The sequence below is a fragment of the Pelodiscus sinensis genome, chromosome 3, assembly GCF_049634645.1.
Source record: "Pelodiscus sinensis isolate JC-2024 chromosome 3, ASM4963464v1, whole genome shotgun sequence".
Classification (NCBI taxonomy): Eukaryota; Metazoa; Chordata; order Testudines; family Trionychidae; genus Pelodiscus; species Pelodiscus sinensis.
Window position 1 is genome coordinate 97,183,344 of NC_134713.1, and position 23,332 is coordinate 97,206,675.

Here is a 23,332-nt window from a genome sequence, read left to right on the forward strand (position 1 = left end):
TATTGCTTAGCGGGAGCATCATAGTTCTTGTGCAAGAAGCACTGATTTCACACATTAGAACGTAAGTGTTCTTGCGCAAGAACTCCCCGCCAGTGTAGACCGGCAACATGCTTTTGCGCAAAATCATGCCAGTGTAGACACAGCCTAAGGAATGTATACTTCTGCAGGACAGTTACTGGAGGCAGTCTCACATTGTGCTTAGGTGCTTCATTTTCATGATCTTGTTTCGTATTTTATAATCTTTTGTCTTTCTTGATGTGTGGAAGAATTGAGGTAGGGTAAGAAATCAATCATTTTCTTGGGCTTATTTTGAAGTCATTTTTTCACATCTACTGTTGATCCCCCAATTCCTGGCATATGAGAAGTTTATACAGCAGATCAATAATTCTGCCAGCCTGTCATTCAAACTTGGCTCAGGATAAGGCAGGTCTCTTTCTTCTGCATGTCCCCAGATGCCTACATACTATGCTAGCATGAATGAAGAGGACACCCATTGAGGTCCAGAAATTTCTCACTTAACCTCTTTCTTGCATGAACTCTCAATATAAGTAGATTAAATAACTATTAAATACCTCAGCTTGCAGCCTGTTACTGGTCAGTTAGGGCATGTCTGCATAGCAGGGCTGAAGTCAGAATGAGCTATGCAATATGAGCTACGACACTTGCGTAACAAGTCAAAATACCTTGTTTCAGCTTCTGGAATTGTCTACACAGTAGGAAGTCGAAGAAAGATCACTCTTCGTTTTAACTTCCCTTAGTCCTCGTAAAATGAGGGTTACATGAGTCAAAGTAAGAAGTCCTCCAGCTTGACATTATTTCAAAATAAATGCTGACAGTGTAGGCAACATCAGTTATTCCAAAACTAAATCTGCTGCGTGAACATAGCCTTAGTCAATCATAACTTTATTTCTGCAGTCTGACTCCTGAAACAAGCTGAATTTCAAATTGAGATACCAAGACAGCCTGAATTCAATTCCTACCTTTTCCAGACTTCCTTTGCAACCTCAGGCAAGTCACTAATTGTGCCTCTGTTTCCTCTCTGTAAATGGGAATAAGACCCTCTCTAATCTTGTCTATTAGAGTTAATAAATCCTTTTAGGCAGACATTCTCATGTTATGGATATAAAGCATCAAGCAAGCCCACTTTCAGCTGAGTCATCTAGGTACTACTGCAATACAAATACTATCAAGTGCCTACCTAGGTTGCTGGACCAAATTACTTGGATTTGTTGTAGTACAAGCAGATTCCACCGCTGCCAGTAAATATGGAGGAGGGACCATTGCCCCTGGCTACACCTCTGGTCTGCATTGCTTGAGAAAGGAGGGGGGCTGGGAAGGGTTGGGGGAAAGGGTTCAATGAGGGAGGGAGAAGTGGTGAAGGGGGCAGCTGGGTGTGCAGCTAGAGATGACCCTTAATACAAGTATTCATAATTTTTTCCATATAAGTCCAAGTCTACCCCACTGACTTATTTCTAGCTTCCTTCGAGTTTTAGGGTGCATCTAGACAGCATCCTTCTGTTGGCATAAGCTACGCAATTTGCACTACACAAATTGCGTAGCTTATTCCAAGTCTAGGTCAAAAGAGCTTATTTTGAAATTTGGCGCCGTGTAGACCATGCCAAATTTCAAAATAAGGCACTATTCTGACAAATAGCAGGCTTGTTTAAAGATATAGCGTTGCTATTTCAGTATATTCCAGCATCCCAAAATAGTAGCACAGTCTAGATGTACTTTTGATGCACATTAATTGCAGTCAGGGTGAACTCTGGGATACTAGTCTCTGAATATTTGAGTTTGATTGTTATTTTTCCATTCCTCCTCATTCCCTCTACTTAAGCATACCAAAGTCTGTGTGAAGAAGCTTAGTTGGAAGTCAGAGTAATCAGTTTTACATCTCAGTCATCTCTTAAGTAATAAGAACAAAATCAGATCTTCTAAATAGAGGTAAGGGTTGCATGAAAAATTAAAGCAGAAATGGAGTAGAATGTCCAATCTTTTAGTTACTCTACTGGTTCAAATATTTACTGAACTAACACTCCTTGCACTACTTCCTTCCAAAAAAGTGTCAACAAATTGAAAGTTTAGCATTTGTACAATTATGCGTGAAGCAGAGCCACCCTTTTCCCCCCTCCCTCAACTCTCCCTATTTACATTAGCAGACTTAAATACTACATATCTATGCTTTTATTACCATTACTGACCATAAGATGACAAATGGAGCAGAGATCATCTTGTGGAGAGGGACTATTGTAAGAACATGTATAATAAGCACTATGTAGTGTTCCAATAGGGTATAATATTGCAGGGCACAGTGATGTACAGTATGAGAGCATTAACTTGACAATCTTTAGAATTCATGCTACTATGTATACTCAGTTTCAGTTTGAGAAGTCCTGGTGTATTAGACAGCTTAAGTGTCTTATCTGATCACTTACATGTATCTGTTTCTGGAAAAGTTTTTTCCTGGCTCCAATTGCAAAAGAAGTGTCTTCATGTTAATTCAGTTTACTACATAGCTTCTCCGTGCACACTATTTTCAAGGTAAAATGTCCTATGGAAATGCATCTGTATTTATCTTATCAACCACCTTTGAATTCAAACAATTAAGTCAGAGATTGTGAATGTGCGGGTGGGAAAGATGGCAGTTAATTTTTACTCCTAGATTTCTGAACAGAAGGAAAATTGAAGATGCTCATTACTCTAGAGCATGGATGTGCATACTTGATGATAAGCCAGTGTTTGGTAGCATTTGATGTTTGTCGTTTCTAGTTATGAAATTTAAGCCATCTGAAACTATACTGCTTCTGAAACAATTAACGTGACGCATAAATAAATGACAGCATGATCTGATGTTTTCAAACTTACCTCCCCATCTCCATTACACTTGATGTTCTTAAGAGTCTTAACAGGGTATTCTTAGCCAATATAAATAAGTCCCACTAAGAAGGGAATAAAGCTAAAAAGTTTCACTATAAACATCCACACAACTGGGTGTATAAGGAGGGAGAGGATTGTCCTTTCCAGATGGAAAGTTCTCTTAATAAATTAGAGAGCTAGATTCTATGCTGAGGCATATTTCCACCCATGTCACAGAATTGAGATCTTTCCACACTAGCTCTAGATCATCTTTAAGTTGCTGTAGGGGTTGTATATCCTACTACCAAGCTCTCCAGAAACTACTGGTTTACACAGTTAAAACACTTGTATAAACAGACTTTTATATTACTAAGTGTGTACTATTGTAGTATCTTAGGAAAAAGACACAGGTGACCCTTGACACAAATCAAGCTTTTACTGGCCTTCTTTTGACCATGATTTTACTGCTAGCTTCTGGTTTGTAGATTTGCAGGAGACTTTTCAAGCCCTGTTATTTATGGAATTAGGCTATGTTATAAACAACATAGCTGGAAATGGTTTGAAAGCTTCTGTTTAATACTTTATTGCTAGTTCCACTTCTACATTTCAGTGTTAACAACTTGCTTTACTTTAATAAAATGCTTTTAATATACACCACAGTATTTTAACTTGCATCCTTAACCTAGTAGTAATAAGATTTTTAAAGGTGCATGACTTTTAGTCCTTAGCTTCTGTTATTGCTGCAACAAAAGTGCAAGACAACTGATTACTGTTTTCAGGTGTTCGTGATCTTAAATCTAATTGCAAGTTTCATTTTGAAATTTAGTTCTGCAGGATGTTTTTCAAATATTGATAGGGAATGTATTTTGGAACTTTAACCTGTATCAGCTCATTATATGCTAAAACGTTCAAGTTTCTGTAAGATTTATCAGAGTAGTAAGTCACAAATTTTAAAACGTTTAGGTTTTTATTCCATCTGAGACTGTAAACGTGATAGAGAATTCACACTTCCCAGAATATGCACCTGAAGAGAAAGCCCACAAAGAAATTGAAATGGCAATTTTATGAATTGGAACAAAGTCTTGAGATTGTCATTTCATGTAACTCACTGTGCTTGAAAAGTTTTAAGACTTCATACATTCTGCATGCAAAGTCTGAAATATACTAAACAAATTTTCTTAAAGATAACTATTTACCCGCTAGTGGTTTACCTTGTTCTGTCATATGCAAAAATGGAACATGCATTTGGAATGTAGGACAAATCTTCCGGTTACAGTGTATAGAAGTCAAACTACTTTTGGGCTGTTGAACAAACAGTTGAGGCATTTCCCCAGTAGCGGTATAAGGACGGAGAAACGTAGCACCTTTTATGCTACAACTATACTTGTCAGATTTAGATCTGTTCAGAAGAAAGCTCCCATCGTGGGGGTGGTCTAGAAATGTGAATGTATGACAATGTTAATACAGGTTTGTATACATCTCCATCCACATTCACTTTAAGGGTTACTGAAATACTTTAGCTCTCAAATATGATCCATAGCAAGTTTTCTGCAATTATTAAATTAGGAAGTGAACTCCCTTAGTCTTGTAGTACTGTTCCCATCAAACTATGGTTAAGATTGCTTTAAGCAAGCTATTCTCATGTACATTTCATTTCAGTCTGTTCACCGTGAAAAGTTCTTTTATAAAACAGACTGGCTTAAGGCACCAATCTTTAACACTACTTTTGGATGAATGGCAAAACAAAACAGATTTTGCCCTAATTCAGTACATTTAAGGAAAACACTAACCCCATTGTAATTGAAACCAAGTAGTACTAATTTATAAAAAAAAATGCTCTTCCAAGATTTCAGGTATGCAGAGCTATAAGTTTACTTCAGAATAAAACACAGCGTCATGGGGAAGAATCAAAACTTTTGAGTTGTACTTGACCATATCTTTTAGACAGAGCAGAATTACACTGTATATAACAGACAGTAAAAGTTCTTAAAAGTTGATAATTACAAATATCTTTTTACTTTCTATCTGTACGATCGTCAACATATTGTTTACTATATCAAGATTTCTAAAGGCTTAAAACAAAAAACAATCTCTAAACTACTTTTAAACAGTAAAATTTAAGTAAAATGCTTACATTCATTTGACGACAAAAATATTAAAAATGATGTGTGGGTGGTGCAAGGGCTGCTTTTTCAGATGGAATTTTTCTTCATATTACTCCTGTAAAAATAAAGGAAATATGGATGAGTTGCCCCCATTTGTTCATTATTGCATCAATATGAATTTTTTAAATGAAGCTTTTGTCAATTTTATCACTTAGGGTATGGTGAGGAAGGAAATCTGTTCTTCAATTCAGCAACAAGCCAGAGTGTTCTACCTTTTCTTCTTTGCGTCTGTCCTTTTCTTCATTATTTTCCATTGTTTCTTCTTCTTCTTCCACAAGCCCATCCCCTTGGTATTTGTCATGTGTCCACTTTGGACTGCTACCTGATTTTTTGAAGTTAAACCGCCCTCTGCCACGCTGGAAAGTGCCACGGCCTCTTCCTCTTTTGGCCCAATAATCCACACCATCATCTCTGTCATCATGCTATAGTAACATAGGTCAAAGAGAACAGGGATGAGTTAAATGAACAACATTCTTGATCATTTGTAATGCAGCAATTACTGTAACATGTAGGCACCTTAAGTTCAATGCACCATCAAGTGTGCTTTTGTATATAATCTGTACATAAGTTTTCCAGGGAATATATTATAGTTTAAGCTGTGAGTGTAAACTACTATTTTATAATTGATAAGGTATGTCCTCAAATTTCTAATGTTACTGTAAGCAAACATTTGCAATATGGTTTTAGAAATGTTGAAGGCTTTATTTGTGAAGAGTCATATCTGAGACATCTTTTCCTAGATAGAACTATGCAAATTTCCAATTATTTGGAAATTTATTGCCCACCTTTTATTTAATGAAATTTACAAGCTTTAAACCTTGCCAATCTATTTTCACAATCTTCTGCCATTGTTGGAAGTAATGCCTTTCACATGCTATCTGATGCAGAATGTGAGAGGAAAGGGGGGGGGGACACACCTCAATAACTTCCATACAATTGAAAAGCAGAAACTGACTAATTAATAGGCACATTCCTGTAGCCTCTCTGTTACTGCAAACTTGTATTTTTGTTGATTTTAATCACAAAAATCCTATTTCATAATTCTAGAAAGGCCAAAGTGATTTCTTTAAGCAAAACTGATGACATATGTAGCACTCCGATAACCTATTTTATTGTGCAGTTTAAAAATAAAAATCACACTTCAAATGTGATTTAAATGCAGTTTTCCCTATTCTGCATTTGTGACATTTGAAAAAGTCTTAGGAATTTAGTGCAACTATTGAGGATGACAGAACATCTGTTATCTGTCTGACTAGAAAATGTTTACAGGTAAACCTTCACTTTGTAACCCTCTGAACCTTACTAAAAATTAATGTTTTGTAAACAAATTTTTGGAAGGGGGAACATGTACAAATTTCAAAAACATTTGGATTGGAAGTGGGGGGAACTAGGGAAATATACGTTTACTTGTATGAGCTGAAAGCAGAGCAAAAGCCCTAGGTTTTATATATAAAAACAGTTAATCTCTTCTACGAGGAAGAAACAGTTAAAATATGCTAAGGATCCCAAAAGAGATACTCCCAATTAGCTTTCTGTGGTGAAGAAACAACATTAAAGTTCCTCTTTCTTAAGCCCATTACAGTTCCTTACAGAACTATTGGTGGAGATATCCCTGTATAAAGCTTTTGATTACTCTACAGTAATTCGCTAACTAATATCACTTAACCGAATTAACCTTTAATTTTTACCATTTAATACTATAGTATTAGTATTCTACGATCATTTGATAAGCCACTCAATAAAAAGAGAGATTAAGGAGCATGACAAGAAGAGAGGCTGCATAGTCAACAAGCTAAGTAAGAAATACCTTGTTCAATGACCTTTTATACCCTTCTTTTGATACCAGTATGCAAAAGTAATATTTAACAGATGTCGAAGTAATTTCATGCTTCTCACTAATTGAGAGCAGCAAGGCTACTGCTATCAAAGGCAATTCATGTGCACCACACCCTTCCCATATTGCTCTGCTCATGACATACCACTTTTGCAGGACTCCCAGGCACAGTTGAGCACGGCTTTACATCCACTGGAGGAAAACGCTCAAGTTTGTGCGTGTCTATGTGTGAACGTTTTAAGTTGCGTGTGGTAGGTTGTCACTCTTCTTCCTCCTCCACCCCAAAGATATGAAAAAAGTAGGAGTGGGGGGTGGGGAGGTGTCCTCTCTGAATTGACCTGCTACTGTTGCCCACCACTCCACTGTAGAAGGATGTAAGAGAAGCAGGCACTGGACCAACTAGGACTCTGATGCTGTCATGGTAATAAGCTAAAATAATTGACTGCTACCAACATGGAAACAGCATGCACACAGACATCAGTTATAAAATATGCTTTTATAAAAGATGCATGCATTATATGTAGGTAAGTTTTCCAACACCCACCAAGAAGTATTTCTTGCTTTTTGGGGTATATTCAGGATCCCACTCTTCTTCCTTCGGTCTCTTTTGAAAAGTAGTATTTGAGTTGCTGGGACCAGCATTTGTTCCAGCAAAAACTCCTCTGGCTCTTCCTCTGCCCCTAATTCGAAACTGATTAACCAAAAGTATTTTATATTTAATCAATATATAAATAGTCACAAAGCAAATATTCAAGTTCAACTGTATTAACCAAAATGTTATTTCTGTATCTTTCCTCAATTAAAAGATACATAAACATAAAACTGCAGTTTAAAAATTCACATGTAATTCACATGTTCACTTTGAGCTAACGATCCTCTCTTCAGCTGAAATGCATTCTAATATGTTCATGGGATTTTTAGTATACATTTACCAATAAATGTAAAATTAAGGGAACTTATTGACCAAAAAGAAGGAAAGAATGCAGAAAAGAACATAAAACACAGACAGTTTCTTACCTAATTATCTCTGAATTGAAATAGACTAAACAGACCAGAGGAGGATTCACAAGACAAACCCACACACTAAAAAGAAAAACTAAAATGGAGACATTTGAGAAGGATAATTTGAAAAAAGTGTTGGATATAGTATTAAAGAAGATTGTACAAGTAGTGGAGGTTTTTAGAAAGATAATCTGGAATAAATATTAGCGTGAATGCATAAGTTTATGCAATACTTCGGCCTCCAATATCCTATGAATTCTCTTCATTGCAAAATTAAGACTGTGACAGGGGACACTGTCACTGTGAGGAAGGAAATAGCATTTGACATTAGAGAAACAGAATGATACTATCATCTAAGCCCAAAGTATCATGAAAGTTCTTTGACACATCTGACTTCTGATGATTGTGTAGTGAGACATTCAATTAGCAGCACATCATTTGCCTAAATAACATAAATTGCAATGTTTCTTCCAGTACATTTGTCCAATTTAGTTTTCAGATTATCAATCTTTGAAGAACCTACACATTTTATTAAGAAACTCTTCCACAATCTAATCTTTCTAAGCAAGACTTTAATTATTTTCAGCCCTAATCTTCCCTTTCAGTTTTGTACCATTATTTGTAGCTATATACCTTTGTATCATGCTAAATTCCTCTTCACCAAGTACTTGAGGAAGTATGTCCTTTTTTAGTAATTGTACAGCGCAATATACATATTTACCTTTGTTATTCTTTCCATATAAATCAACCTTATCAGTCCTGTGAATACTTTTGTTGTTCTCTGAACTTCACTTTTTTAACAAAGAGGTTCCCAGAACTGAACCGGGTTGCATGTGCAGCACACCAAAATTGTATAGAAAAGGCATAATGGCAACAGACTGATGCCACTTTATATTCAACTGAAATTTGCACTGGCCTTTTTTGTAGCCATATAACTTGGTTTACTTATGTCTAATCTATTGTCTCTTTCAGCATAAATGATTCAGTGTCACATGAAGGAGTCATCAATATAGTTTAGTTATTCCCTTCAAAGGATAAATTAAATTATAGGAGATTGCCTATCTCCTAGAACTGGAAGGGACCTTGAAAGGTCATTGAGTCCAGTCCCCTGCCTTCACAGCAGGATGCAGGACCAAGTACCATCCCTGACAAATTTTTGCCCCAAATCCCTAAATGGCCTCCACGGGGATTGAACTCACAACCCTAGGTTTAGCAGGCCAATGCTCAAACCACTGAGCTATCCCTTCCCCCAGGATATTCCTTCCATCTGTATGTTTAGAATTTTTCACCAAGATATAGCTTGTAATGTTCAAACTTACAGCTCCTAAACTGTTTACTTCCTGCCTATGATCCTAATCACCAGAGGCCTCTTTTACCTTTTTTCTTGGTTTTCACATTTACCAGTTTAGAATCAGCTAACTATATCAATATGTTGTTTGCATCCTTTTTATTAATTAGTGATTTTTAAAACATTGTCTGGACTGTGGTCCCCACACCCTTCCAAATCACAATGCTAACCACCTTTCAGCTTTCAACTAGTTAGCTTTGCTGCTTACTGCAGCCAATCCAAGATACTCAGAGAAACACTAAAACAAAAGCAAGTAGCCCTGATTTCCCCAGCACAACCGCGTCATGGCTCTGTTGAGTGTATAAATTAAGCCATGTATGATTTTCTAGATAACAAAATCAAAGGGATAGCAATTACTATAGGGTAGACCCAAACTGCAAAGTGACCTGCAAAAATTGGAAACATTGGCAACAAAAAGCAAAATTTACTATTATTAAATTGATATTAAAATCCCGTCCCAAATAAAAGAAACCAGTTGCACACATCCAAAGTAGTAAAAGTAACCAAGAAGCTGTACCCACAGCATTAACAAGTTTGTTTGGTTTCTTTACTTGTCTCTAAGGCTAATTCTAGACTGAAAGCCTTTTTCGAGAGGCTTTTTCGAAAGATACTTGGGAAAAAAAGCGTCTAGACTACAACCAGTACTTTCAAAAAAGCAAGACACTTTTTGAAAGAGCATCTAGGCAGTCTGGATGCTCTCTTTCGAAAAAAAGCACCGTTTACATTACATAGCACCTTTTTTTGAAAGAGCTCTTTTGAAAAAAGGTGTTATTCCTCGTAAAACAAGGTTTTCCACAGTCGAAAAAAACTACAGCATTCTTTCGATTTACTTTTGAAAGAATGTGGCAGCAATCTAGACACAGGCAATTTTTTTAAAAAACCCTGTAGTCTAGACACACCCATACTGTCCTCCTAAGACACTTCTATGTAACCCACTGCTATTGTTGCTGTGAGGAAACTCTTGGAAGGAGAGTTGTCTTAAAAAGATTTTTCACTTCTACTGTGGTCCATAATATAAACAGGTTTGAAAACTTGATATTCTGAATAATTAACAAAGAATGCACTACAACTTGATAAAATGTTGTAAGTTTACTTTCGTTTTTAGCTGGTCTGAGTAAACAAAACATTCAGATCCAAACAATTCTGAACAGCACACAATAGTGTCTGCATACGTCAACATAATATTTCTAAAATAAAACACTGCATATCAATCATGGGAAAATGGATCCTAAAGTCATACCAATTACCCAAAGCTGCTTTCAGGTAAGAACAGCACAGTAATGAACATTTGGGAAGGAGCAGAGAATGACTTACAAAAGTGCCTCTTGGTCTGCTGACTCCTGCAAAACTTGAATATTCTTTCTGCTCATGGTGGGTTTTGAACTCTTCTTCTCTCTCCTTCTTGCAATCCTTTTCTTCTCGTGAACTGGATGAGGCAGAAGATGGGGAAGAAGATGAGGAAGATCGAGAACGGTCTTGCTCTCTTTTTTGCTTACTGAAAAATAAAAATAAAAATACATTGTGCTGTTTTAAACAGATACCCTGTAGTATGCTACACTAAAGGAGGTCTCCGATTATGCAAAAGCTATCTTCCCCTCCGGTTATAAATCATGTATTTCAGATTTTAAAGGTGGAATATAATTTCATTTTTCATCCTCCTTCCATATCTTTAAAATCTATTGTGCAAATACTATTGCTACTTAGTTGGAAACCAGCAGACTGCAAAATTACTTCTCTGGTTTTTGATTCAATGAAGAGTGGCCTATTTAACTGCCATTTTGGGAGTAGCAAAAGGGAAAGAAGAAGGGAGGAAAACCCTTAGAGCAAAAGTTTCAAATCAACTTAATTGAGTTTCCACATATTGTTGAGAATAGTAGATATATGCTGGGCATTCCTTTGTGGATACTAAACTAGCCAGTGGATGACAATAGGGACACCAGAGGCAGAAAGGAAATGGGAAAAAAATGAAGCACAAGTAAAATCCATATACCCAGTGTAAAGCAAGAGAAAAAAAACTAAATGCAAGACTCTATATTCAGTAATCCCGTATTGGCATTATTTTGGCCCAATTTACAATATTTTAATACAATACCCAAAAGGTCATACCTGAAGTCTCTCTTACCACAAATATAAATTATTCACTGAAACATTACAATTTAAAAACTAACATTTTTCATTAAAAATAGCCCACTGGCTTTAGAAAAATAAATTCCCTTCTCACCCATGTTAAACCTAGACATCAGTAAAAATTCTCATACTCTGGGTGTTATGAGTTGAAAAAGTGCGGAATCAAGCATAACGAACCAAAGTTCTTACACAAACTGTTTACAGAAATGTACTGCATTGAAGTCCAACCTCCTGATGTAGCCTGGATAATAGGACAGATTAATTTGTCATTTTTTTTTTCAGTGTTAGCTTGCTATTCCAAAGTTTTTGTCCTCATCCACCATAAGCCGTGTAAAAGACAAATACATTTTTGCTGTAAAACAAATAATTTTAATTGTTTAAATTTAAATGTTCAATTACACAGTGAAAATTGAAAGCAATTAAGCTTACAATTACAAAAGGCTAATTAGAAGCTAAAAACCTATTTAGAAAATTTAAATATTTACCTGTCATCTTTGTAAGATTTGTAATCCTTGTAATCTTTTGGAGTTTTCTCCTGCTTTCTTGATCCACTGCTTTCCCTGGAACCTTTAGAGTCCCCTCGTTCTTTACTTCGTTCTTTTCGACGACGGTCAATGTCGTGACGAAGATCCGCAGAATCGCATCTTAATTTTTTATCTCCCTGTAAAAGGAACAGATTTCAGGGACAGGATTTTAAAACAGAAAAATCCAAAAGATAGAAGGTGGCCCCTCATTTATATTATTTCCAAATTTCTAAAGGAGTAATAATATTTGGCTAGTTTCAATACTTTTCTGAACATTTAGTTTATTGTTAGTGACAGAGGTTTCTCTCAAATTTGTTTAACTTTAATATGTCTTCGCATGATGATTTTTATATCATCTAGGAATTTAGCTTCTATGAAGGTGTTTCGGTAAATCACCACAGAGATCTATTTTTACAAGCAAACTGCCAGGTTTGTGTGGGTGGGACTATTATTTAGTGCAATTTATTCTGAAGTGTATTAGGACAGTACGAACACCTAATTATTTCAGCTACAAGATCTGCAAAGTGAGCTGTTTTCTTGATTTCTAGTGGTGGGATCAGCTAAATGATGCCCCCCCTCCCCCCCAAAAAATCAGGAAAATTGGAAGAAAACATCCTGGAATCCAATTAAGAAGTTGCTAACCTATTTTGTCCAAGGCCAGAGAGGAGAAATAATGTAGGTCCAAGTTCTCTTTGGACTACAAATACAAATCAAAACTTGAAGAAAAATATTCCACTTTGATGTTTAAAACTCAAAAGGAAACACATTTTATAAATCTAGAATACCAATATTAAATCGGAACCTACTTTTTGACTTTCTTCTTTAAAGACTCTCTCTTCACCTGCTAAACGGGTATGCTTCCTCAGGGCAGTTGGAGAGATGTCAATCCTCCTAAATATAAAACAAAAAAAAAGTTTCTAGCCATAGATGCCGGGGATTATTCATGGCTTCCGGTGTGCCTTTCGGATAAACGAAGAAATCAAGAGCGCCTCTTATTGTTCAGCAGTATAACCTATTTACAGTAATAGATAGATCCCTAGAGCACTTTAATCAGATAATGAGAAATCTGAGTTTTGCCCAATGAAATACATTAATCATACACATGTGCAATTAGGACATTTTCAAAGATGTAAAAACTTTAATGGGTTATGTATTTCAAGATCTCTATAAAAGTGATTGACTCATCAATACCTCATGCTAAACAGCACTCAAGGACAACATTTTGGAAGAAAAAATAAATAAAGCTCAGAAAAACATTTCTTTGATGCAGAATATTGACGAGAGAGAATATATTTAACCTCACATGTAACATACTCAAGATAAGGCATACAGCCTTTTGTAACTAATTCTAATGATGAGCAAGGATATACATATGCCCTACCTTTTCTTACCTTTCAGGTGCTAACACATCTCAGGTTTTTATTTTCAAACTGCTGTAAATTAGGAAAAAGTTAATGATCAAGTCACATCACAGCATGAACTAGCTCACACGAGAGGGTTTTTCCACCTTCAAAGTATTTAAGCCTCAATACTACACGAGGCAGGAAAGTATAACTCAACTAATATACTGAGCCAGACTTGCCACAAAGCCACAGATGGAGGAGTTAGGATTAGAATCCAGAAGTTCCAGGCACTTAGTCCAGTGCTCAGATCAGTTCATGCCTCTCTCAAGGGAAGCATTCAGAAATAAGAGACACCTAACCAGGAGGTCTTATAAGAAATATGATTTATTGCTTCACTGAAATTAGCAGTGTCTAGTAATGCAACTGTGAAATACCTGTGTATTTCTGGGCTCTTTTGTCGGGTGCAATGCTCTTCGGCAGGTTTTTGATAGGCTGTGAACCTCTCATTTAGGGTCATTCCAGCTGACTTGAAGTATTGTTCTGTTGGTTATAGAGGAAAAATTCTGTCTAATTAGTTAAGTTCCATTTACATAGATATTTTCATTCCTGACAAAGGTACATAGCAAGCAAAAAGAAATATTTACCAGAAGAGACAAATCTGTTAGAGACTTTTCCCCCACTCTTACCCTTCTTGTAACCTCAACAAGCAGATAACAGCAGTGCACAGCACTACTACTATCTCTCTCACAGGTATGCCCTTCTACTACCACAAACAATTCAAGCACCATAAACTGACCAAAGTCACATTCTTCCCTGACACACTTCCCTCTGATGGAGGAAAAGGAGCAGCTGTTTAGGATTCTTTCTTTACACTTTACAGAGAAGTAGATGCAGTTATTTTGAGTCAGTAACTGCAAGCAACAACATTTCTAAATAATCTAATTTTAACTTAGTTTTGACAGAACAGTTAAACAATTTATGCATCAAGAATTACATGTAAACTTATTAAACAAAGTTTTTCTTAAGAGTGCAACTTTTCCTTTAGAAACAGAGATAAAATTATCTAAGTCAATTAACAGACCTACTGCTGAATATAATCATTTAAACATCTGGCATCTTGGCAAACCTGACAGCTTCTCTTTTTTTCTGGGGGAGGGGGGGGCGCGCTTTTGGAGACTTTTAAAGTAAATAATAGCAACACTGAATTTTTAAAGACCAGATCAACAAATGTTCTTAAATGTATAATAGAAAGACGTAAAAAGTCATGAACTATGAAATGTTACATATGAAGCAAGCTATCTGCTTAACAGGTCAACATACATCTGTATCAACTTACCGCCCAACATCCAGCACATGTCTCATAACCAATCATTAAAACTTGAAATGGCCACTACAAGGGTAGTGCCTCAATCATAATTCCATCAAACCCAGGAATTTGAGCTAGCAACTCAGTTTTTATGCCATTTTTGCCAGGAAGACAGAAGGTTCAACTTTGCCTGTTTTTGCATCTGTATCTTTCAACAGCTATTTTACTTTTGTAACATGGATTTTGCCATTTCAAAACACATTCCAGGACCTAGTTACAATGAAAAAGAAAACATCACTGGGCATTTTCAGCTCAATATTAATAGAGAGCTGTTCAGACCAGTTGCAGCATACCAATGAAACATATCTTCAGTTCTTTAAAAAAAGTTACTAAAATCTGATCACAAAAAAGTGATTTTGAAGTTAAAAGTTTGGTTTAGAAACAAAAATATGATATGTATACAAATAACTGGGCCACAGACTGGTTGATTATCAGTTACATTTCCCAGCCAAATGCTAGATTTCACATACCACATTTAGACTACATCTACACAGCAGCCTTCTTCCGCAAAAGCTTATGCAAATAAATCGCAGAGCAGAAGATCACCGCACTTCATTTGCATAATTAATTAGCAGCCATTTTTACTTTACACAAGAGGCTTTTGGGTAAAAAGGAACTGGGTAGATGGCTCCTTTTTGTGCAAAAACCCCCTCTTGCACAAGAGCCGTTCTTCCTGAAAAAATGAGGAAGAATGGCTCTTTGCACAAGAGGGTTTTTTGGTGCAAAAAGGAGCCATCTACAGAGCTTCTTTTTGCACAAAAGCCTCTTGCACAAAAAAAGTCTGCTAATTAATTATGCAAATAAAGCCCAGTGATATTGTACTCAGCGCTTCATTTGCATAAGCTTTTACGGAAGAAAGCTGCAGTATAGACATAGCCTTAGAGAGAAAGTGGTTTATTCAGTCATCAAAATGTGAGTGATTTAGAAACACTGCCCCCATTTAGGCTCCAACCCTGGGCCATGTTAAGTCAACGGGAGCTTTACCATTGACTTCAATAAGCGTAGGATCAAGCTCTAAATCCCTTACACATCAATATGTGGTGAAATAGTTATTTAGTAAAGTTGCTATTTTATTAAACAACCTTTATATCTGCTCTACAAATCCTCTTTGCAAAAATACTCATTTTGCAACCCCACTCAAATTTCAGAAAATTACTAAGCCTTGATCCTTCTGGCTATTTAGTATATGTAGAACTCTTTGGATGTTCAGCACACCAAATTAGCACATCTAAAGTATCTTAATAATGAATGCATAATTATGGTTAAATGAAAATTGGCCGTCTGATCAGACTGTTCTTATTCTAGGAAAATTAAAAAACATGATTCCCTCTTCTGTTGTGAAACAGCAATAATTTTCATCACCAAGCTCTTTTGTCTTAATGAACTAAGAGAGATGAAGATGATGTATGCTTGGCAACAAATAAGAAATGCTTTGCTAATAAAAAAAGTTGGTATATTTCAGAAACGTTGTAAATGTCCTCACACGTTAGACAAAAGTACTGTATTCAGACAATAATATGTCTGACTAATGAGACTATGGAGTATTTTATACTTAATTGAAAAACAGGTAATCATCCCACTTTACTGGAATGTTTCCCAAGGAACTGATTTAGCCTAATGATAATGAATGGTAATAACTGTTGCTAGAGAAGAATTAGTATATAATCCACTTAAAATGGATGAACTTAAGACAGCACCAAATAACTAAGTATGAAATTCTATGCTCCAGTGTCGCATACAAGTTGCCAAAAAGAAAGAAAACATGATGAAATTTCATTAGCTTTATTTTTGTATATTTATTTTGCATATTTTTTAAAGTATGAATAGAATAAAAACTATTTCCATATGAGGGACACCAAGTGTCACAATCACAGGATTCTACAATATTGTCACATTATATAGAATAATTTGCCAGCAACAAAAATTACAGTCACTAAACATGAGAATTAGTAAACTCAAAGAAATCTAAACATTGGCCAATATACAGCTTTTAAACATAGAATGTTTAAACTTGACTGCAAAAATTCACAAATTGTCAATGATTTATTTAATTGCATAACACAATTTATTCAAAATATACCAATTAGGTAAAGCAAAATGCAGGACAATGTAGCACTTTAAAGACTAACAAGATGGTTTATTAGATGATGAGCTTTCGTGGGCCAGACCCACTTCCTCAGATCAAAACTATAGCACGAAAGCTCATCATCTAATAAACCATCTTGTTAGTCTTTGAAGTGCTACATTGTCCTGCATTTTGCTTCAGCTACCCCAGACTAACACGGCTACATCTCTATCACTATTCCAAATAGGTATTACTGCTATAGTTTTCTGGGATGAGCAGTGTAGTCATTTTGGGGTTATTTTACAATGAGCTCTTCTCCAAAGAAAGTATGAATAAATCAGTATGAAGAAGCAGAGAATTCGGTTATTTCTTTACCTAGGGATATTACGCAGGTTTAACTGTAATTGGCCATTTTTCTAAATACTGACCCTGGTATTTGATGTAATAAACCGAGCACATACCTTTGACATGATGAACCAAAGACACAATGTGCTGAATAAATGACTCTGACGTGCTTTTGCTGGCCTGTGTCAACTTAATGTGGTCAAAGATGGATCGGAACTCTTGCTCCTTCTTGACAGAATGGACAAGCGTACTAGCAAGCAGCCTGTCTTTAGTCAAGGAAGCAGGTCTAAAATGCATCAACAACAACAAAAAAACAAATAGAAACCAGTGGTTTAAATAATGTCTAGGCAAACTATGTGGGTGAGGAAGTGTACTACAAACTGGGATAATTTACCTATTGGAATCATCAAGAGGCACCGGTGCCATTTTGAGCTTAACTTCCGGACGATGGGAGTCACTGGCTATCATTTTGATCCTAAGTGGGCTCTCCTCTCGAAAGGTGGATTTTTCTCTCGCATCCAGATTCTTGTGTAGAGGGGGACTGTAATCAAAGAGTTCTTTGAGCTTTTCAGACTTTACCTGCTCAGGTGACTGAGTTTCTTTCTTCACCATTATTCTCTCAGAACTTTTGTCGTCTTCCTTGTGCTTATCTTTTGTTGTACTAGGCCTTTCCACTACATAGCCAGTCTCTTTAAGTTTATAACTCTTGTCTTCTCTAAATCCATCACTCTCTCTATTGCCCTTCATTGAAATTTTAGATTTGTATTTGGTTCCTTCCTCCTCAGCATTCCGATGAGATGCAGTAGCAAAATTTTTACCCTGATCTGCCAGGACAGATTTTCTGAACTGTCCATAATCCTCTGTCTCCTCTGTCTCCTCCCCTTCAGAGTCACTAAACTTTTGTTTCCCAGCCTCTTTATCAATGAAATAATCTAAAGCTTCCTGATCCTCCCATTCCCTTTCTCCCTCTGTCCTCCCTTTTTCTGATCCTCTCTCCTTCTGGGCCTCTTTCTCCCTGGTATTACCCCTATCAAGCAGGTATACTCTAGACTCTTCATCTGTGTACCTGTGGATAGCAAAGAAGAGGATGGTAACTCTGGACTGCATTCATTCCAGTTCATTTGCATTTCACTTCTGAGTTACTTTAATATCACAGATTCACCAACACGAAAACAAATTCCACTGAATAGTTCAACTGAATATACATTTTTGCACAGCATTATTGTTACATATTTTTCAACCATTAGCACATAAGTGGCTGTGGATGTAAGAAAAGAATCCCTTTCTACATAAACTCCAACACACTAACTGCTGTAGGAATTTTAAAAAATAGTAGCTTGGGGCAGTATAATTTGATGCCCCGCTTAATGCCTATAATTTGATGCCTATCGTTTTATCTGTAGGGGAACCAAAGGAAGTTTGGCATTTCAGTTTCCAGTTTACTGTTGAACCCTGATTTCAGGGACAATTCTTTCAATAAAAGTAAGGGTACCATTTAAAAAAAATTACAAGCACAGCACAATTTTAAAAATGGGTTTTAACAGAGAGATCCATAATTCTAAACTGGCAGAAGGTCATTAGTCACTGTAAGACTTCAGGAATATTGTGAACAATTATGTAAACTGGCTTTTAACTACTCTGCCTAAAGGCTGGTGTAAACGGAGATCTTACACTGACATAGCTACATCTCTCATGATTGTGAAAAATCTACAACCTGAGACACATAGCTAGGCTCACTTAACCCGTGATGACGACAGTGCAAGGTCAATACAATTCTTCTTCCATCAATCTATCTACCACCTCATGAAGAGGTGGATTACCTACAACAGCGGTTCTCAAACTTTTTGGGCTCCGGAGCCCTTTGCATGCGTAAAAGTTTATGCGGAGCCCCAGTGGTCCACTGATTGTATGTGTTGTACCTATCGATGTTTCCAGTCTGTCAACCTTACGGAGCCCCCTGGAGATGTCCTGCGGAGCCCTAGGGCTCCGTGGAGCAGTTTGAAAAACAATGACCTACAACAACAGGAGAACCTCCTTCTGGCAACGTAAGTAGTGTCCACACTTAAAATGCTACAATGGTGCAACTGTAGGACTGCCACTGTAATGTTTTCAGTGTAGACATAGCCTCAAGGAAATGGATTATCTTTGCCAACAAGAGAACTCCTTCTTTTGGCATAGGCAGTGTCTACAACGATGCATTAAAGCCATACCATTGTAACAACGTAAATATAGATTTACCCTAAAATCTTGAGCATGGCTGAATGCATTTTAAAAGTTAATGCTTATTTCTAGAGCCCTGCGCAGATACAAAATTTGTATCCACACGAGCAGAGCTTGACAAGCGGCGGCGATCCCCACTTGCCAGCCACGCAGTTTGGCACGCTGCGCATGCGCTGATCGTGCTGCAGCGCCATGCCAGTTTAAAATCTACTCACCCCGGGCGAGTAGATTGACTAATTTGTCAAGCCCTGCACATCAGCATTTGCAAAATGAGCCACAGATATCCGCAATGACATCTGCAGATGCCCCCAGATATAAAGCAGATATTTTCAGGTTTCTAGACACAAAATTTCTATCTGCATTCATAACTGCAAAAATTATGGGTATCTACAATTTCATGGGCTCTACTTATTTCATTCCGCATCAACCCTCAACACAGTATTCCTACCAGTAGCTTCCAATATATTCACTGATAGCAATGTATTTGCTTAGGGAAAAGTCTGAATCCTGGTGCCTTTGTAAGTAAGTTTATAAACAGCAATTCAGTGACTGAACAATTTCATTTCCGTTTCATAAACAGCATGGCTAGAATCCAAATTGTCTGATTTCTTATAAAAATGGATTGAAAAATTAAGCAAAGTTAACAGTCCATTTTCAAAAGCGACGAGGAGTCCTGTGGCACCTTATAGACTAACTGAAGTGTAGGAGCATAAGCTTTCGTGGGCAAAGACCCACTTCGTCTTTGCCCACGAAAGCTTATGCTCCTACACTTCAGTTAGTCTATAAGGTGCCACAGGACTCCTCGTCGCTTTTGCAGATTCAGACTAACACGGCTACCCCTCTGATACTTGAGTCCATTTTCAGTAAGATTTCTGCAGCTGTATTCAGAGTTCTAATTCTGAAACTGAAAATTTGATAATCAAAAGAACCTCAGATGTTAACTTTATAAAAATATGCATAAGAAGCTGAAATCAGCTGGTAAATATATTATGTTTTAACATAGTCCTTTCTCCATGTACATAGTTAAATTCAACAAATAAGTCCAAGATTTGGGCACCTCATAACTCATACACAGACCATTTTCTGGAAGGGAGATTGAGAGGATAGTTTACTGTATGAATTATGGAAGGTCCGTTGGAACAGATTTTTTTTTTTTTAGCAAATAAAAAAATCAAATCAGAAGACACTACACCCTTCACATTTAATTTTTTTCTTATAAATCCATTATAGATAGTGCATAAAGCATAAACTATCCTGAAAAGGAAGGACCAACCAACTGTTAAGGATACAGTTAGGCCAAGAATTTAAACCAGGGGTTGGGAACCATTTTGAGGTCGGAGCCACTGATCCATGGGGGAAAAAAGAAAAAAATCAATTGGGGGCCCCACACAAATGAAGGGGAAAAAACCCTCACTGACAAGACACTCCCCACATTCCCCTTGACACCAGAGCCTAGGGCAGGGGTGGGTTATAATATTTGACAGGGGGCTACACTTCCAAGATTTTGAAAAATGGTCAAGGCCAAAGGCTCTTCCATGGTATTACTGGAGGAGGTGCAGGGTCTGGGATGGAGGTTGGGTACAGAAGGGAGCTTGGGGTAAAGGACTGGGGCGCAGGAGGGAGAATGGAGTCTGGGAGGGAGTTTCAGCGAAGGAGGTAGTTGTGACTTATGGCAGGGGACTGGGGTACAGGGTTTTGAGATGTGACCTATAGTAGGAGGGGATTGTGATCTCAGGCAGGAGATTGGGGTACTAGATCTGAAAGGGGGCATGTGGAGTAGCGGGGCAGGTGTGTGGGGCAGAAAGTTGGGGAAGGGAGGAGCTGAGATGCCACAGGTAGGTTCTTGCCAGGAGACTTACCAACCTGCCTGCATCCAGAGCTAAAGGCTTGCAGACCTTAAAATGTTTCTGCCTGCTTGGCCATGTGCTTGAGTGAGTGAGCAAGAGGGTTGTGCTTTGTGGCTACCTATTTTTCAAACAGGCAGCTCCCATTGGTCAGTGTCTGTCCAGAAACTGGCCAATGGGATTTTGCTGAGGGCAAGAGCCACATCGACTCTTCCCCCCCTGCCCCTCCAGACTCAAAGAGAAAGTGCCCCGCAGACATGTTTCTGAGAGACATGCAGGGGAGTCTGCCTGGGGCTCCCCACTGCCTCCACAGGCCAGATCCAGTGGCTTGGTGGGTTGGATCTGGCCACAGGCCATATTTTGCACAGGCCTGGCCTAGAAGGAGCTCAGCCTAGTAGATTTTGAGTGCTCCAGCTCTGTGGGGGAAGGATCCAGGCAAGTCAGGGGCTGCATCCAGCCTCCAGACCTTGGGTTCCCCACCCTTGATTTAAAGTAAAGCTCTTCATGTATTAAGCTTAATCACAGCTGGGCTGAAATTAGTAAGCAATCAAGGCTGTTTCATGCTGCAGTTCAGAGGCTTCTAGGTAAATTAAATGAAGTTCAACAAATGGAGCAGGGACATTTTAAGATTCTACACTACTTGAACAGATAATAATTCTTACCTTTTTAGAAACTTTCCACCCTTTGCAGTTTCCTGTTCCCCAGCTTCAGGATAGAATGTGCGCATTCGAGCCTCCTCACGTGGAGCACTCTGTGAAGGGATTGTCTTTCCAGGGCTTCTCCTTGAAGGGATGTGCAATGGGCTATTCTGAGAAGGACTGTAGCGACTGGAACCATTTCCAACAGAACCAGAGCCAGACCTCTCAGGGCTATGTTGAATGGAATGTGAATGCTGAGGTGTATTTTTAGCTGAGTGGACTGTGCTGAGTAAGGGCGCATCAGAGCAAGACGAACTCTGACTAGGTGGGGAAGCAATAGAAGGACTATGGGGTGACCTTGGACTGTTATCATATGCTGAAAGGCCGGGCCAAATGTCACCAGAAGCTGCTGATGATTTATTGAAGTCATCAAGGGACTCAGATGGGTCATGTTCAAATGTATCTTTCTGTTCATCTTGGGATTTACTTTTTAAAGGGCTATCTTGCAGAGGAGCCCCCTCAGTTTTCTTAGCCTGCTTTTCCAGAGACCCGCGTCTTTTGGAAGAGACAGGCGATTTGCTGTATGGGGACGAAGAACGAGATGAAGAGGACCTTGGAGACCGGGAAGATCTGTAAGATCGACGAGACCTGCTCCTGGATCTCTGAGAAGACACAGACCTTCGCTTTGGACTTCTGGAACGTGAACGACCCCGCCTAGGGCTTCGGGAGTGTCTTCTATTCCAGACTGGTCTGTAACCTCCACGATGGTATCTACCACCTCCTCCTTGATAATACCCTCTACCTCTTCCTCTATAACCATAGGGACGTCTCATTCCTCTATTATTTCTGTAATCTCTGCGATAATCTCTTGAATAAACACGATCTCTACTACGAGATCGTGAATATGTCCTGGACCGAGACCTAGAACTAAAGTTAAAAGAAAAATTTAGTACGTGACCATTCAAAAATCCTTTAAAATAAATAAATATACTAATACCCTGATATAATACTATTTGTTGGCAATACACTAAAAATAAATTAATTCTACAATTCATCTTTATTGGCTATGTTAATTTGCAGCATCAATCTGCAAGTTAAGTCAGTAATGCAAGTAAACTTGTGATTTGAAAAGCTATATCGGAGATCTAACAATAAGCCTCCAGTAAGGGATTAAATGAAATACCATTTCAAGAAAAAAAAATTAGGAAGCATTAATCAGTATTCTTGTCCTTCACCATGAAGAAGTATAAGGGTAAAATATGTGAGGCACTAAATGATTACAGCAACAGTACTAATATCTAGTTCTTCTAAAATGGAACTAAGTTTAAGCTGAATTCAAAATAGATAAACTAAGGTCCCAAATTCACTTCTGCTGAAGACCACAATGTAAGTGGAGGAAGTATTAAATAAAAGAGCATCTAAAAACACCACAATATTAAATCAAATTAGCCCAAAGAACCATCAATTTACCTGTATCTCTTTTTTCGAGAATGTGATCTGGACCTTGACCGAGAACTGGACTGAGATCTGGACTTGGATCTTGAAGAATGAGATCTAGAATTCGATCGACCCATTTTCTTCAGAGGATTATTTCTAATGGAATGAAAGAATAGTGAAAAAAGTCAAAGGGATAACATTAAGGTAACTGATTAATT

General features: G+C 37.6%; 1 protein-coding gene across 9 annotated transcripts in view; it reads right to left on the reverse strand.

Annotated features, from left to right (window-relative positions):
- Window positions 1–3,875: 3,875 nt before the first annotated feature.
- BCLAF1 (BCL2 associated transcription factor 1) overlaps window positions 3,876–23,332 on the reverse strand; it is a 33,654-nt gene continuing 14,197 nt past the window's right edge. For 3 of the 9 annotated variants that reach the window (XM_006123850.4, XM_075924243.1, XM_075924244.1), the window contains 11 exons: window positions 23,148–23,270; window positions 21,702–22,604; window positions 17,370–18,041; window positions 17,092–17,261; window positions 13,634–13,739; window positions 12,663–12,747; window positions 11,818–11,993; window positions 10,520–10,700; window positions 7,400–7,546; window positions 5,234–5,443; window positions 4,704–5,076 (listed from right to left, as the gene is read on the reverse strand). In XM_006123850.4, coding sequence (XP_006123912.1) covers window positions 5,071–5,076; window positions 5,234–5,443; window positions 7,400–7,546; window positions 10,520–10,700; window positions 11,818–11,993; window positions 12,663–12,747; window positions 13,634–13,739; window positions 17,092–17,261; window positions 17,370–18,041; window positions 21,702–22,604; window positions 23,148–23,251 — 2,760 coding nt within the window. In that variant the 5' untranslated portion in view covers window positions 23,252–23,270 and the 3' untranslated portion in view covers window positions 4,704–5,070. Of the gene's footprint in view, window positions 4,290–4,703; window positions 5,077–5,233; window positions 5,444–7,399; window positions 7,547–10,519; window positions 10,701–11,594; window positions 11,685–11,817; window positions 11,994–12,662; window positions 12,748–13,633; window positions 13,740–17,091; window positions 17,262–17,369; window positions 18,042–21,701; window positions 22,605–23,147; window positions 23,271–23,332 lie in introns of those variants that run through there. The other 6 variants (XR_012902684.1, XR_012902683.1, XM_075924245.1 and 3 more) reach the window with 6 other exon arrangements.